This window comes from Syngnathus scovelli, chromosome 7 (assembly GCF_024217435.2).
Source record: "Syngnathus scovelli strain Florida chromosome 7, RoL_Ssco_1.2, whole genome shotgun sequence".
In the NCBI taxonomy this organism is placed as follows: domain Eukaryota; kingdom Metazoa; phylum Chordata; class Actinopteri; order Syngnathiformes; family Syngnathidae; genus Syngnathus; species Syngnathus scovelli.
The window spans coordinates 14,412,427-14,430,104 of NC_090853.1; the positions used below are offsets into that span (position 1 = coordinate 14,412,427).

Here is a 17,678-nt window from a genome sequence, read left to right on the forward strand (position 1 = left end):
CAGTTAAATGAAAACAAATTAGAGATGAGTGATTACCTCGGCTTTGTTTTACTTTTCTGCGTTAACTTACGTTTAAGGTTTTCCTGATGATGAAGAGTTTTCCCATAGGAGTACAGTCCTGGAAATCAAAAAACAAGGTATCCTTCGTAAAAATATACCTGTATAAAAAGCAAAATTGGAGGCAATGCCACAAAGGCCAAAGAAGGCATGATTTGAAATAGACACAAGCTGCTGGGATACATGAATGTGTTGAAGTGATGTGGTCTCTCAATGTGACCCTGAATAGCAAATTAAAACAAGTTCGTCAGTGATTCTTTGGTGGCAAGTCTTTAGTTGTACAGTTCTATGCAGTCGTGTAAAATGCAAAGGATGATTGTTTCAATATTTTAGGATAATTGTAACTTTAGCCTAAACCATAAAGTTTGGGTCTGCTAAAACCCTTGTCATTAGGTATTTCCAAATAGATATAAGTACCGTGTTTTCCGGACTATAAGGCGCAGTTTATTTCATAGTTTGGCCGGGAGTGCGACTTATACTCGGGATACTCGGGAGCGACTTACAGGACTGTGTCAGAAAATTAGAATATTGTGATTCTTTATTTTCTGTAATGCAATTAAAAAAACAAAAATGTCATACATTCTGAATTCATTACAAATCAACTGAAGTATTGTAAGCCTTTTATTATTTTAATATTGCTGATTATGGTATACAGCTTAAGAAAACTCAAATATCCTATCTCAAAATATTAGAATATTTCCTTAGACCAAGTGAAAAAAAAAGATTTATAACTGTCACGGTCGGGTGGATCATGGAGCAGGACGACCAAGTGCAGCTTGGACCAGGGTTTATTGAAGCAACTCAAAAGGCAAACTGACATGACTTAACAAACAATAACTTGACTGACCGGGACGTGAAACAAGAAGACAGCAGGACATGACGGCATCAAGACAGTACGACAACCCCGAACGACAGCAACCAATGATCCGACCGGGAGTGAGGGGAAGACAGGACTTTTATACATGACAGGTAACGAGAGGCAGGTGGGAACAATCACACTGATCATGGGCACACAGGAGGGGAGGGGCGAGCACACAGACAGAAACCAAGACAACAGACACATAGTGGAGCAGTTGAGGACGAGACGTGACAGAACCCCCCCCACAAGGGACGGCTCCCGACGTCCCCAAAAAAAAACTAGGGGAACCGAACCGCACTCGGGCGGCGACCAGGGGAACCGAACCGCGCTCGGGCGGCAACTTGGGGAACCGAACCGCACACGGGCGGCGACTTGGGGAACCGAACCGCACCGCACTCGGGCGGCGACTTGGGGAACAGAACCGCACTCGGCCGGGGACTTGGGGAACCGAACCGCACTCGGACGGCGACTTGGGGAACAGAACCGCACTCGGGCGGCGACTTGGGGAACAGAACCGCACTCGGGCGGCGACTTGGGGAACAGAACCGCAGTCGGGCGGCGACTTCGGGGACAGAACCGCACTCGGGCGGCGACTTCGGGGACAGAACCGCACTCGGGCGGCGACTTCGGGGACAGAACCGCACTCGGGCGGCGACTTCGGGGACAGAACCGCACTCGGGCGGCAACTTCGGGGACAGAACCGCGCTCGGGCGGCGACTTCGGGGACAGAACCGCGCTCGGGCGGCGACTTCGGGGACAAAACCGCGCTCGGGCGGCGACTTCGGGGGACAGAACCGCGCTCGGGCGGCGACTTCGGGGAACAGAACCGCGCTCGGGCGGCGACTTGGAGAACAGAACCGCACTCGGGCGGCGACTTTGGGGAACAGAACTGCGCTCGGGCAGCGACTTGGGGAACAGAACCGCGCTCGGGCGGCGACTTGGGGAACAGAACCGCGCTCGGGCGGCGACTTGGGGAACTGAACCGCACTCGGGCGGCAACCATAACCTGAACCGCACTCGGGCGGCAACCCTAACCTGAACCGCACTCGGGCGGCAACCCTAACATGAACCGCACTCGGGCGGCAACCATAACCTGAACCGCACTCGGGCGGCAACACGAACATGAACCGCACTCGGGCGGCAACCCTAACCTGAACCGCACTCGGGCGGCAACCATAACATGAACCGCAATCTGGATTTGGCCCAGACGAATTGGCTAAGATGAAATTCCAAATTTCAAAGCTTGACATGGAAGACCTGAAGAAGGGGGCCTGAGTAGGGGTTACTTAAAAGTTACTTCTTCAAAATTAACTATTGTTAAATTGGTAAAGGGTAATTTGTTGGTTGAACCAGTCAACCTCCATTCCCGTTCCAAATTTCACCAGAAGATGGTGCCAAAGTCAGATTGACCTAACATAGTAAATTAATAGTTTAAAAAGTCATCGATTAGATGAAGACTTGTTCTGAAGCACAGCAACACACAATTTTGGAGTATGTTATATTATTTTGTTTCGCTATAATATACTTTGGAACTGCTTAAATATTTTAATTTGCTAACTAGGGAAGCCCATGCTCATCGTTAGCTAATGAGAATGAGACATGTTGATCACAGTTAGAGTAAGCTGCAATATACTTTATTTCATTCTGCTTTGCAATACTGTATAGTTAGTAGCAACTTGAGAAACATCATAGCACTGATGTTTCATGTACACATGAATGTATTAAGAGTTGAGTAACGATAAGGGGCTGACAGTGATACTGTGGGTGGAAGACTGCAATCCCATGCTTGAGCTTGACCTAGAGGTCACCAGCTTGTCAAAATACGTTTTGAAGATGCTTGAGTGTTTTAACCTGCTAACTAAGAGAATCCACGATCATAGTTATGATTATGTGTTAAATTAACTATTGTGAAAGTATGTGTTATTATTGTCACGATGTTTGATCAGTATCAAACATGTATGTAATATTGATGTTCCATTTACACATGAATGTATAAATGTGAGCGAAGACAAGGAGGCGGAAAGGGTTAATGGTGATAAGTGGTGGAAGACTAAGATCCCACATATGAGCGTAACCTCGGTCACGTTCATCCAGTTAAAGCCTAAACAAAATGCTGTTTGACGGAGAAAAAACATTTGCAAATGTCACGTTGATGGACAGTTGACCAGATTTGGGAGTGGGAAACAGGGTGAAGCATCCCTGAGAAAATTGTTACTTCCGTGACAACATGGTCACCTCATCTGGTTGAATCCGGTTGAGATGCAGGTGCAGTCTATTCTGGAAGCATTTGGGTCATCTGAGGCCAATGTATGACATCATGGAAAAAAACTGGTACGTGACCAAGCAGGCATAGTACCCACGAACTGGACTGGTATAAAAGGTTCGTTCCGACAAAGAGCATCGCTCTCTCTCGCCCGGTGGGCTTTCCCCGTCAGGGGTATGGGCCCTGCGGCTACTGCCGTGGGTCGAGAAGGCCGATTATACAAAGATAGATTTTATTCTTTCTGAAATTAACCCAAGGTCCGTTAAAATGAATTTATACTATCTTCATATTGAACTTAGTCAAATTTTAAGCTCAAAGACAGGCTAGGAGATGCAGACCTCGGCGCAGGAAAGAGGAGCCATTTTTAGGGCGTCGTCATCTCCATTCTTTAGGCCAGCCTGTTCTTTTAAACAGAATTCGGATTTTGGAACAAGGAGAACTGATCACTCGACTTTTCCACCAAACAGCATTTTAGACCTCTAGCCTCTTACCCTTTTTTACTATATTTTTGAGTTTTCAATCAAGAGAACTTCGAGACTGAATAATTTTTGCTTCTACTTTATAATTATCTAATTTTTATTAATGATTATTTTGATCTTTTATGCTTTAAATCTCTTTTGTTTCTCTATCATAGTCATACTTTAAACCATTCAGTTCTTTTTTAAATGAAGACAGCTTTAATCCTTGACATCAGGGAGTGTCAGAATCTGGTTCGAAACTGTTAACTTAAGCTCAGCTAGTGTGAGTGTACGCTAGTGAAAATAAACGAGTTTCTGCGGTTTTAACAAAGACAGCTAAACTATTCCGAGCGGATAACAAAAGCAACAATCTTAATAGGAAAGGAGAGCCGCTGAAACGGCCGCGATCGAGGAGATCCTGGGTCTCGACAAAGTAGTTACTCAACCCTCGGGTTTCTTTTATTTCAGCGGGACTGGCGTCCGGAAATGACGGAATTAATCTAACAATAGATTAGTTACCTGAACAGCGGTTAGACTCAGAACGAATCTTCTTCTTTCCGTACCGGCTTAAATCAATTCTCGTCTCCCCTACAGGCTGCGTTACTGCAGAGGGGCTAAAGTACAGAATTTTACCCTTTAAACAGAGAGCCGGTCACTTACATCAGATAAGTGCACGATTGACACCAGCCTTTCTCCAGACTCTAGCGCCTTAACTTCTAAGTGAAATACAAAACTTGCTTTCGTCTGAAAAGAGGACTTTGGACCACTCTGGAACTGTCCAGTGCTTCTTTTCCATAGCCCAAGTCAGACGCTTCTTCCGTTTTCTTGAGTTCAGAAGTGGCTTGACCATGGGAATAAGGCTATTGTAGCCCATTTCCCGGACACGTCTCTGAACAGTGGCTTTTGATACCTGGACTCCAGCTTCAGTCCATTGTCTTTGAATCTCCCCCAAATTCTGGAAGCAACTCTTCTTCACAATGCTGTTAAGGCTGTGGTCATCTCTTTTGGTTGTGCAGCTTTTCCTGCCACATTTTCCCCTTCCAACAGACAAAATATAATGACAAAATAACCAAATATAAGCCACTCAGGCAGATGTGAACAACTCTAAAAACACAAATTCTGCCTTTCATTCATCTGAAGAGTCAGATATTATTGGACAAACTGTATGAAATACCTTAAATTTACATGAATTTAAAAAAAAATGTTTGCCTCATGAAAATTTTAAACGGGAGTTATAAGTCACATATGTCAGAGTCAAGGCCCGCGGGCCACATCCGGCCCGCGAGAAGGTTTTTTACGGCCCCTGGGATGATCTTGATTTATTATTAGAACCGGCCCGCAGACCGCAGCAAGCCGGCAGCCCGCAGATCTTTTACACGCACCAATACTACATTTCCCACAATGCAACGGTGACGCACCGAGCAGTACGCTGCTTCATTTCAGTGTTTATTATTAGCAGTCAGCATAACTGTAAAATTAACTTTCAAAAATGGCAAAAAGGAAGGTGGACACTGAGAACTGGGGGTTTCAAACAAGTGGGAGTCGGAGTATATCTTCACAGAGGTAGCTGGAAAACCTGTGTCTTCTGTGTGGAGAAAGTGTGGCGGTACTGAAAGAGTATAATCTGAGACGACATTATGAAACGAAAGACGCGGATTATTTTTTTCTTTGAAGTAAATTTAGCCCACTTTTGCTAAAATAGAAAGTTTAAAAGTTAAAGTTTTTATTTTCACTGCATGTTACTTCTCCTTGAGGAAAGTGTTTTTGATTAATAGATTTTTGCACTTTATTTTATTGTATTTCAATCCAATTATATTTTAAAAATATTTCAGTTGAGTGGATGAAAGAAAATTGCTATTATTTTTTTCTTTGAAGTAAATTTAGACCACTTTTGCTAAAATATAAAATATAGGTTACTGATGGTGCCTTAAACAATACAGGTTTCTTTCATTTAATGTTAATGTTGTTAGGCTACGGATTTTAGTTATTGATCTGACTCCAAATTGCGATCAACACTTAACACATGAGTTGCTATGTCCCAATCCACACACTGGCGCACCTAACAATTTTGCAAGTTTGTTCTGTCAAAGAGAAGACCAGTAGATCAATCAGACCAAATTTACCAATTGTTTATTCCTGACAAAGCGCACTAATACTGGCCTGGGTCCCGGGTCCCTCACACTAAAACTCGTGCGTTTTTGTGACCACCAAAAGACGATACATTCTTCCGGGTTGCCCAGTTTTGAAGAAACACAATATGAATATTAAAGCATGCAAAACATTGTGTGATGATTGGTTGATGGCCATCTCCTCCCCGTCTAGGTGTTATTACTGAGGTCAGGCGGTTGGGTTTTCCCCGCGAAGCCCGACCACCTGGACGTGATGTTGTTCTCGTTTCTCACCGACCTTGAGGTGTTCTCGTCCGGTACTCCCTGTCTGGGCCTATTCCACAACATTTCGAAGAAAACAAGTTCATGCAGTTTACCTGCACATTCTTCGCCACCCACCAATCCACACGAGCACTCCGATACTAGATATAATATTAATATGATTATAAGTTTAACACAACCTTAAAAAATGTTTGCAAACTGCCGAAAGCACATTTCCCTTTAATGTTATGGGGATTTTTATATAAAGGAAATTTGTCTTTTGTGTCTGTTGAAAATTAAAGATTACTGACAGAGCCATAAGAAAATATTGCTTTATTTATCTGATCATATTGGAATATATTTGTTAGGTTTTCAGTAGGTTCAATTAGGTTCACTAGACTATATGCGTCATTTAAAAAAATTTCAATGAACATTCGATCAGTCCGGCCCTTGGCTTGTAGCAAATTTTTTTATTTGGCCCTCCGTCCATTTGACTTTGACACCCCTGTTATAAGTAATGCAAAGTTGTCTGTTATTAAAACTTAAAACAAGTGAATTTTGCTCTTGTCATTTACAATATCTTTCAGAAAGTAATAGTTTGTGTCATGTCTACAGGTTCATAACGTCAACAGTATTAAGATGGCCACTTCATAGCTTGCTTTTTTAATATTTACTTTTGACTTGCAGCCCCGCGTCAAGAATCACTATTGTGATGCCACTTCAGCTTGGATCTGCTTCACTTGGATGCAAGATGGCGGCGCGTGCACACGCAGCGGCCACTCTCTGTCCCGTCAGTACGGTGATTTGTTCGTCTTATGAGTGTTCGTCCGACAGTCTTGTGTGTTCGTCTCGTCCGTGCTACAAGTACAGCAGGCAGGTTCTGCTTGACATCGGCAGAAGTGGGTTTTGCGGCGTTCTGGACTTTGAAGCGTCGACATTAAAGGCGCTCGGACTGCTACGTCCTGAAACGTCGCCGACCACACCCGCTATTCCTTCCCCGGTTGGGAGCCGTCGGAAACGGTGTGCGAGGAGGCAAAAGAGGGGCAAGCGCGGAGGCGTCCGGGCCAGGCTGGCGGCCAACCCAGCGCGACCGGCGGTGCCCTCCATTCTTCTGGCGAATGTTCGATCGCTGGACAACAAAATGGATTACGTTCGCCTGCTGAGGTCTACGAACCGGACGGTGCGGAACTGCTGTGTGCTCGTGTTCACCGAGACCTGGTTGAGTGACAACATTCCGGACTCTGCAGTGCACCTGGAGCGGCTAGCGTGCTATCGGGCGGACCGTGCCATTGTACGAGGGGGAAAGTCGCGTGGAGGTGGAATATGCGTCTACATCCGAGAAGAATGGTGCCGGGACTCTGTGGTGGTGTGTAAGCACTGCTCGCCGCTTGTGGAGTTTGTGATCATTAAGTGCCGTCCTTTTTATCTGCCGAGGGAATTTACCGCGATTCTGCTAGTCGCGGTATACATCCCGCCTTCCAACATCGAAGGAGACAAGATCGCGGCGCTTGGTGAACTGTACCAGGCTGTCAGTGAACAGCAAACAGCGCACCCTGACGGTTTCACCATCTTCGCTGGAGACTTCAATCATGCCAACCTGAAGTCTGTTTTCCCGAGGCTTCACCAGCATGTTCCCTTTCCGACACGTGGAGACAGCTTCCTGGACCTAGTCTACTCGGCGCAAAAGGGAGCTTTCAAAGCCACCCCCCTCCCCCATCTGGGGCTTTCTGACCATCTCACCGTTTTGCTTTTGCCCGCATACAGACAATTGGTAAAGGCATCCAGGCCGGTTCGGAGGCAGGTTCGAGTGTGGCCTGAGGGTGCCTCCGATGCACTTCGTGACTGCTTCGACACCACTGACTGGGACTTATTTAAGCAGGCAGCCACCTACAACGATTGGACGGACATAGAGGAGTATACTGACTCTGTTACCTCTTACATCACAAAGTGCATCGATGATGTGACTTGCTCAAAATCCGTCGTCACTCGCGCGAACTGGAAGCCGTGGCTGACGGGGGCTGTCCTCAGACTGTTGAGGGCCAGGGACAAGGCTTTCAGAGCGGGGGATGAGGCTGGCTTGAGGACAGCGAGGGCCGACCTGTCCCGAGGCATCAAAGAAGCAAAGAAGGCGTTCTCGTGCAAGGTCTCCACCCACTTCAAGGACAGCAAGGACGCACGTAGCCTTTGGCGGGGCATTCAGACCATCACGGACTACAAGCCCGAGCCGAGGAGCTGTGAGGGCGACGTCCGTCTGCTGAACGATCTGAACCGCTTCTTTGCTCGCTTCGACGCCCAGAACAGCACTTGCCCACTGAAGTCCACTCCCCCCCTGCACGAGCAGCCCCTGCGCCTCTCTGCCGACGGTGTGAGGAGGGCGCTTGCCGCTATTGACACCCGTAAGGCGGCGGGCCCTGACAACATCCCGGGTCGAGCGCTGAAGGACTGTGCTGGGGAGCTGTCGGGTGTCTTCACGGACATCTTTAACGTTTCCCTGCAGCAGGCCATCGTCCCCTCGTGTTTCAAGGCTGCCACCATCGTTCCTGTGCCAAAGAAACCTGCACCGTCCTGCTTCAATGACTACCGCCCTGTGGCACTGACGCCCATCATCATGAAGTGCTTTGAGCGGCTGGTCATGGAGCACATCAAGTCCGTTCTCCCCCCCACCATTGACCCTTTCCAGTTTGCGTACCGTGCCAAGCGGTCCTCTGAGGACGCCATCTGCTCTGCCCTCCACTCGGCCCTCACCCACCTGGAGAGAAAGGACTCATATGTGAGGTTGCTGTTTGTGGACTTCAGCTCTGCCTTCAACACCATTGTGCCGCAGCGACTCATCTGCAAACTCGACGAGCTGGGCCTCAGTACCTCCCTCTGCAACTGGATACTGGACTTCCTCTGTCAGAGGCCTCAGGTGGTGCGTGTTGGCGACAAAATCTCCGCCAGCATCACGCTGAGCACGGGAGCCCCCCAGGGCTGCGTGCTCAGTCCATTGCTCTTCACCCTGCTGACGCATGACTGCACTGCGACCTACAGCGACAACCGCATAGTGAAGTTTGCTGACGACACGACTCTGGTGGGTCTCATCACGAAGGGCGACGAGACTCGGTACAGGTCGGAAGTTGACCTTCTGACCACGTGGTGCAGGGACAACAACCTCCTGCTGAACGTCGATAAGACCAAGGAAATGATTGTTGACTTCCGGAAGGGTCACACAACACACCTGCCGCTGATCATCGACGGTGCTGTGGTGGAGAGGGTGAGCTGCACCAAGTTCCTGGGGGTGCACATCAGTGAGGACCTCTCCTGGTCCGAAAACACCTCGTCACTGGCAAAGAAAGCTCAGCGCCGCTTGTACTTCCTGCGGAAGCTCAGGCGTGCATGTGCTCCTCAGGCAGTCCTGTCTACATTTTACCGTGGCACCATTGAGAGCGTCCTCACCAGTTGCATCGCTGTCTGGGGTGGTAACTGCACTGAACAGAACTTGAAGGCCCTGCAGCGCATAGTGAATACGGCTGGTAAGATTATTGGTGCTTCGCTACCCTCCCTGAAGGACATTTACACCTCCCATGTCGCCCGCAAGGCAACCTCGATTGCCAGAGATGTGAGTCACCCGGCTCACTCTTTGTTTGACCTTCTGCCCTCCGGGAAGAGGTACAGGAGCCTGCGCTCCCGCACCACCAGACTCGCAAACAGCTTCTTTCTCCAGGCTGTTAGGGCCCTGAACTCGCTACCCCCTTCTGCGTAGCGTGCGGCACTGTTGCGCTACTTTCGGGAATGTCTGCTGTACGCGCACTTGCTCCTTTTTTTCTGCTCCTCCTATTTATTTATTGTTGTTTATTATTGTTGTTGTTGTGTTATTTATTCATTATTTATTCAGCACGCTTTTGTTATACTTGTTTACTTGTTGTCTGTTGTGAGCCATGTCTTGTCACCGTGGGATAGGGGGGAACGAAATTTCGGTTTCTTTGTGTGTCTTTGGCATGTGGAGAAATTGACAATAAAGCTGACTTTGACTTTGACTTTGACTTTGACTTTATCACCGCGGTCAGTCCCTGTTAGCTTGTCGTATGTGTTAGCATGTTTAGTCTGATAGTGTCTCTTTAGTTTGAAATCCTTAAACAAGACAATTTTCTTACAAATTGCAAATTAACACAATTGCCTTGATGTTCAGCGAAGAAGTATCCTAATTCCCATTTCTCTTGAAAGCGACGGCCCTCAATGTCAACTTTCCTTGTATTTTTTGCAGTCGCCATGGCAGAAATGAGTGGAGAGTGGTGGTGCTGCCACCCTTTGGTAATAGGAGGAATTACAGTTTCAAGTTTCATGATTTTTTTTTTATTCAGTTTGACAGTGCAAGCGGGCCATAAATAATATATTATAAGACCGAAGCTATGGGCCGTATGAAATCTGACCGGGGGCCGTATTTGGCCTGCGGGCCGGACTTTGGACATGTCTGCCCTACTAGTATACTTTTTCATGATATTCTAATATTTTGAGATAGGATATTTGAGTTTTCTGTAGCTGTATGCCATAATCAGCAATATCAAAATAATAAAAGGCTTGCAATATTTCAGTTGATTTGTAATGAATCCAGAACGTATGACATTTTTGGTTTTGTAATTGCATTACAGAAACTAAAGAACTTTATCACAATATTCTAATTTTCTGAGACAGTCCTGTATATGTGAAGTTATTAACACATCATTATATAATTTCACATGTTATTTTCACACGAAACCGCAAGAGGGCGCTCCAGGCCTGTGGAATAATTGGAACTGCAACTGACGATGAGTCTGGCGTAAGGGACGTAGAAGAGGAAACGCCGCATCGTCTCCCTCCGAAGTTAGCGGAGTTGTTTAAAAGTGACACAGAGGGTGAAGATTTCATTGGACTTCGTGATTTGGAGTGACACAGATGGTTTGGTAAACTTGTTAGCATGTTATTTATGCTATAGTTATCTGAATAACTCTTAATTTGTTACGTCAGGCACATTCTCTGTTCCTTGTTTATGTGTTTATGTAAGGTTAGCATACCATACCGTTCAGCCTGTTGTTGCCTTCTATCTTTATTTTAAATTGCCTTTCAAGATGACATGTCTGTTCTTGGTGTTGGAATTAATAAAATAAAATTCCCACCAAAATGCAACTAATATTCCAGTGCGATTTATATAAGTCTTTCTTCTTTGATGCATTTTATGGCTGGTGCGACTTGTACTCCGGAGCGACTTATAAGTTGTAGTGTAAGTGTTTCGGATGATGTTGTGGATGACACTGCAATCCAAAATTAATGTTAAACTAGTAAATTCAAAGTTCTATATTCTGTTCTTGTTTTTGTTACTGATGTTATAACTTACCACTGTTCCAGCATTCGCCCAAACATACAGTTGTTGAACCACACCGATGTCCAGGTTTCAAGACTCACCAATATTTTGCTATCTCTTACTTTGAACAGGAAATGCCTTTGTGGTGAGTCTTGCCTTCGCTGACTTGATGGTAGCATTCTATCCTTATCCTCTGGTGTTGTATGCCATCTTCCATGACGGCTGGTCATTGGGAGAGACCCAGTGCAAGGTACGCAATTAAGACCTATTATAAGTAAATCTTGGTTTCAGTGGCAGCTTTTTAAAGTCAACTATGCGCATGTCAACAAAAACACATTTAAAAAAAAAAACATGTAAGACTTACGAAGAAGGGTGATTGTTGCCACATGCACAAAACAACAAATAATTTCCAGACACTCCTGCAGCTCTTTTATAGTTGCTGTCAGCCTCTTGGCTGCCTTCCTGAGCAGCTTCCTTTTTGTCTTTTCATCAATTTTGGAAGCATGTCCAAAGTTCACTGTTTTGCTGTATTTTGTCCACTTAATGATGACTCTTCACTATTTTTCCTGTGATTTCTTTTGAAATTTGGAGCAAAAATTCTCCTGAATGACATGTCGAAACAAAGAGATCCGTCTGATGTTGTGGAAGCTCTCTATGGACCATGCCTTGAACTGTAAAATGTGATGACAAAAATGCCAGGAAAAGCCTTCAAGAACATCTGAAATTTATTATGAGATAATAAGAGGGACTTAAATGAATTGCAGGTGTGTGCTAAATCCATCAATATAACTTTCACTAATAAAAATAATTACTTCTGAACACAACCGAATTCCAAGCTATACGAGGGTGTGTGCCGTAATTTCCGGCCTATAAGCCTCAACTTCTTGCACATGCTTTGAACCCTGTGGCTTGTAGTCCACCTTGGCATATCTATGGATTTTTCATGATTTTTATGATATTGTAAGAGTATTTGTTTTGGTAACACAGGTAATAGAAATGAGAACAATTCATTTAAAATACCTGTGGTTTATATATGAAAAGGATTTTCCTCTAATTTTAGCTGGTGCGTCTTATATTCAGGTGCGTCATATAGTTCAGAAATTACGGTACATTTTAGCAGCCACATTTCATCATGTGTTTATTTTTAAATACCCTTGCTTGTGGAAAAAAAAGAAGTAATTCATTTCGGTCCATTTTTATTTTATTATTATTATTATTATTATTATTATTACTATAACAATCTGAGATTTGAACAGGGGTCTGTAGACTTTTTAATCTGCTGTAGATAAAATCCAACTCCAGATGTGAACTTGTCGTTTCCTGTAATTATGCTGTTGCTGTTTTTCTTATTTTGATTTAAATTAAAGGAGCTGTATTATACTATTTTCCACAGTTAATTGGTGATCTAATTTTTTATGAAATGTGAGTTATTTTGGTGACTATTTTTCTAACCTGGAAGTACTCGCACAATTTCACGCACGCAGGTCGGCTCGAGGTGCGGTCATGCCCACTCACACAATAGGACATCCCAAAATCACAGAAAAAAGCTCATCAAACACCAGTGACTAGTACTTGAGCACAATGCAGAAGGTAATAGAAACATTTGATAATATACATATTTGATGCACCAAAATCAGAACAGCCGCATGTCAACTATGTGTAAATCTATTAAGGATTAAGGCTCGTGAGATAAATTACATGAACAAAATCGTGTCATATTCAATGCGTGGGCAAAAATGTGGCTTATGGTCATTAATATATTACACTGCAAATGTTCTCTGGTTCCAACAGAGTAAAACTTTCCAAAAGGCATTTTCCATTCCAGCACAGATTTGAGGCCTTTATACTAACCAAATACATTTGGAATCAAATAAAATGCAGAATTAATCATCTTGTCTAATTTAAACACCTTTTTATGGGGGGAAAAATCCCACAGAGAAACTCTTCTCCTGTCATTTATCTGTCTAAATGTCCACCTCTTTCAGATAAGTGGCTTCCTGATGGGTTTGAGCGTCATTGGCTCCATCTTCAACATCACAGGCATTGCCATCAACCGCTACTGTTACATCTGCCACAACTTCAGCTATGACAAGTTGTACAGCAACCGCAACACACTGGTGCTAGTCGCACTCATCTGGTTCTTAACAATCATGGCCATTGTGCCAAATCTGTTTTTTGGCTCGCTGCAGTACGATCCCCGCGTCTATTCCTGCACATTTGCACAGACTGTAAGCACTTCCTATACCATCACAGTGGTGATAATTCACTTCTTTGTGCCCATTTCCGTGGTTACTTTCTGCTACATGAGGATATGGATCTTGGTCATTCAGGTAAGGCGCAAAGTGAAATCGGAGGTACGTCCTCGCATCAAGCCCAGTGACTTGAGGAACTTCATCACCATGTTTGTAGTATTTGTGCTTTTTGCAATTTGTTGGGCACCACTCAACTTCATTGGGCTTGCTGTTGCCATTAACCCAGAAGAAGTCGCACCTCACGTCCCGGAGTGGCTCTTTGTTGTCAGCTATTTCATGGCTTACTTCAACAGTTGCCTTAATGCCGTCATCTATGGCCTGCTGAACCAGAACTTCCGCAGGGAGTACAAACGAATTGTCATGTCTGTGTGGTGGCCACAGCTCTTCTTCCAGGAAACATCACGAGGAGGGACTGAAGGCATGAAGAGCAAACCATCACCAGGACTCAATAATAATGACCAAGTAAAAGGAGAGACTCTGTGACTCAGTTTGTCACTACCGTGCCAAAGCCTCAACAAGCACTTGAAACACAATAGCCAAATGGGCTACAGTAAAATGAAAAGACAAAAACTGCCCAATACACAAAATAATGCTCACATTTTTTAGCACCATTCTTAATGTTTAAAGCTCATCAATTTAGTTTTTTTTTTTTACAGCAGTCTTGGGGCCTGAATGCGCCAGCATGTAAACATGTTTATTGCATCATCAGTCTATTCAACCAATTAAATTTTGGAACTTCTGAATGAACTCAAGGGATGACTTAGAGCCAGTCATTAGGGATTTGTGCAACATCACTTTTGACAAATTTCCTTTCAACTTTGCATTCCCTTACATCTGAGTCATTTCAGCACACAGTGACAATTGTTGCTGTTCCTGTTTTTAGGTGTGTTGTCAATGCAAGGTGGGCAAAGCTATCAAATTGCTAAGCATCAGGGTGTAGTAAATGAAACAAAACATAGTATGAATGTTGTTGCTGGCTTTCTCAAATTTATCACATATTTATTTACTGCAAGTCAAAATATTCTTTTGCATCTTTCACTAACATTTCTATCAATTCAAATTTGTTCTGCAGCTGATGTGCTCTCCTGAATTTTTTGTGACAAAAATATCCAGCATCCCTGAGTGGCATAAACTCTATAGAAACCAAACAGTAGAAAAAAATAAAAGCTTTATACTTTTTTTTTCACTTTTTTCATCAGTTGTGAAGCGAAATTTGATGATTTTTGACGATTTGACAAAATGATTTTCAATTTGCGGATATCACCAAAACTAAATTGATGAGCTTTCAATGTGGTGTATGTTTAAATGTTCTTGAGCAGACCCAAGGTGCCCGTGTTGTTTTGGAAATATGTATTTGGCACCAAAATGCAGTTGTAAACATTTACAACATTTGGTGAGAATATAACAGACAGCAGCTTCTTTATCTTCTTATTCATATTAGTAACATACTGTGCAAGGTGTTTGGCAGCACCAACAGTTTCTCATGGTATATAATTGTATATCAAATTATATTATCACATTTTACCTTGTGTCACATTTATGACTACCATGACTAAATGGTGAAATACTATTTAATTTGCTTAGCTGGTAGTCAATACCTCAACTTGTTAATTATCAGAAAAGGTGCCTGTCCTGCTCATCTTCTTTTTCACTTGACCAAAAATAACTTCTTTTAACGGACCATAGATGAACATCTGCTGTAAAATTTTCACTTTGATGTCAATGTTTATCAAGGCTGAATGGAACTACAGTAGGCAGCACAAGCAGAGCATTTATCCGTCAATGATTAATCTCTGTCAATATAGTTTTCTTGTCGTAGATCATGAACTAGTTAGGAATGTAACAGAATTTTTGGGTCATATCTGAAAAATGTTTCGATGTAAGTCATATAAGTACTACACAAGAATGACTGGAAAACACAACTCAACATTGATGTTTTATATATAGTATGCAGCATTTTCCTGATTTAGAGATTATATTTTCATCTATTTAAGGCACATACTGGAATAGACATAAAGTTGACATGACCCCCCCCCCCCCCCCCCCAAGCACTTTAAAGGTGCACATTTCTCTAAATTAATTTTGATGAAAACATAAAGGAAATTTGTAACAGTAGTACCTCCAAAACGGCACGCGATCCATTCGGATAACTGGACAAGCCTCAGTTTGTTTGGATTGAAAAAGATTTTCTCTGTCAAACTGCTAGCACAATTATATTGAAGTAATAACTTATAAATAGAAGATAAGCCCCTCCGTGACTACGAATAAGACTTTTGAGGAACCCAACACATTTTGTCATCCAATTTTTGGCTCACTGGGTTTTACCTGGGTTATTTATCCAAATGAGATACTTGTCTTAAAGACATTATTTATCCCTTTTGCAGCAATAACAGCTGCTTCCAGAAAAAAACAATCATGCCAGTAGATTTTTGTCCATTTGGGTGGGTCTATTAATTGTTGAGTTGTTGACTGCTAATGCAATGCTAGCTGACTTGACTTGTCCTTGAAAGTGCTGGCTCATGGAAACAAGAAATGATATGGAGTTTAGTTGCCATTTAGGTATTTGAAACAGTAGCTGTTAAGAATAATCACAAAGAAGAACAGAGCTCAGTCTAAAAACAAACAAACAAACAAACAAACAAACAAACAAACAAACAAACAAACAAACAAACAAACAAACAAACAAACAAAACAAACACATAAAATAAATAAATGTTCACCAGCAAAAAAAAACCATCATAACTTAAATAAATCACATACTAGTCATCAATATAGGCCATACAGAAGCTGACTATAGCTTGAACAGTCCTCCAATGTTTTTTTGTTTTTTTTTACAAATAATTAGACCATTTAGGGATGTAAAACAATTCCTAAAGGTCTCTAAAAGCACAATTATTTCATAAAACCGGATCACAGTGTACTTATGCAGTTTACAGTTTGGAATCTTAGTAACATTGTAATCTTAGTAATGATGAAAATCAATACGTTCTCTATGCATTTTATTCTTCATCTGATTCCAAAAGAGCATTAAAAGCAAATGGAAGGCCACTCATGTTTGTGAACAGTGCTGTTTTTGAATGATTGTATCTTAGTAAAAAAAAATGCTCAGCTGATTCATGCTGAACTTCGGACTTTCTATGACCATGTGCATGTTTTTTAAGACGTTTCTGTTTTCCTTGTGGATTGTTACATACAATCGTTTCATTTTTTTTGCAATATGTCAAATGAGCACAGCTTTTGGTTGATTGACAACTGCTATTAATGATGATAAATCAAAGCATATTTAATGACTGTAGTAATTGCATTGATTTAAAGTTGCACTTATCAGTGTTTTCAGTTGTTTTTTTAAATTATCTTCATGTTCATCCAAAATGTTGTCACAGATGCTATACAACAATCCAAAAGAAATTAAATCTGCTGTTACTTTTCATTGTCATCGTTTTCACCCCAATTTCTATGATAAATAGAAATCAGTAGTCCACTTACATAAATATGTACCATGTACTATGATATTCTATCCCAGATAATTTATTTGATTAGATATTATAATAATTATTATAATCAGTTGGTGGCACAGAACATGTACTATGACATGAAAAAGTGCATACGTAGCATGTTGTTGGAATGCTAACTTATCAACAAAATTGACACTAATAAACTAGGGTTGACAAATTATCGTGATCGTATGATTATGTTGGAATGTAAACTAGAATCATTAACTTTATTAAAACCTTTCACCTTTCCTTGACTCTGGAAAGTATCCACATTCAGTTGTTGAAACTTTCCAAATGGTGTGGAAACATTCTTGCTTAGTTAGTTATCTAAAATGCTCCACGAGTTTCTGTTTCCACAACCTTGTATAACAAAGAGCTAAGACACTCTGCACTGATTAACCAGTTGCTGAGGTGACCACCAAACTTCTCCACTCTCACCCCCACCCTGTTTTCTCTCAATAAATACGTATGCCCTTGCAAGAAGCCTAAGTCAGACTTCGTTCGAACATCGCTGTATGCACGGTGACAAACATTTTCTCCACTTGCAAGTGCTACAAGGGCATACTGTCTCCCGTGTGGTTCTTGCAAATAAGTTAGAGTGAGCACCAC

At 42.8% G+C, this 17,678-nt stretch overlaps 1 protein-coding gene and 1 long non-coding RNA gene across 2 annotated transcripts in view; one reads left to right on the forward strand and one right to left on the reverse strand.

The window, feature by feature from the left end:
- LOC125972268 (melatonin receptor type 1B) overlaps positions 1-15,615 on the forward strand; it is a 50,192-nt gene extending 34,577 nt beyond the window's left edge. Inside the window, exons 2-3 of the mRNA XM_049725908.1 lie at positions 11,455-11,573; positions 13,309-15,615. Coding sequence (XP_049581865.1) covers positions 11,455-11,573; positions 13,309-14,058 — 869 coding nt within the window. The 3' untranslated portion in view covers positions 14,059-15,615. The remainder of the gene's footprint in view (positions 1-11,454; positions 11,574-13,308) is intronic.
- On the reverse strand, positions 5,751-11,771 carry LOC125972324 (uncharacterized). The gene is made up of 3 exons (XR_007482770.1): positions 11,688-11,771; positions 11,446-11,588; positions 5,751-6,079 (listed from the first exon to the last, which is right to left on the reverse strand). It is a non-coding gene; the product is annotated as an uncharacterized lncRNA (long non-coding RNA).
- Positions 15,616-17,678: the final 2,063 nt, after the last annotated feature.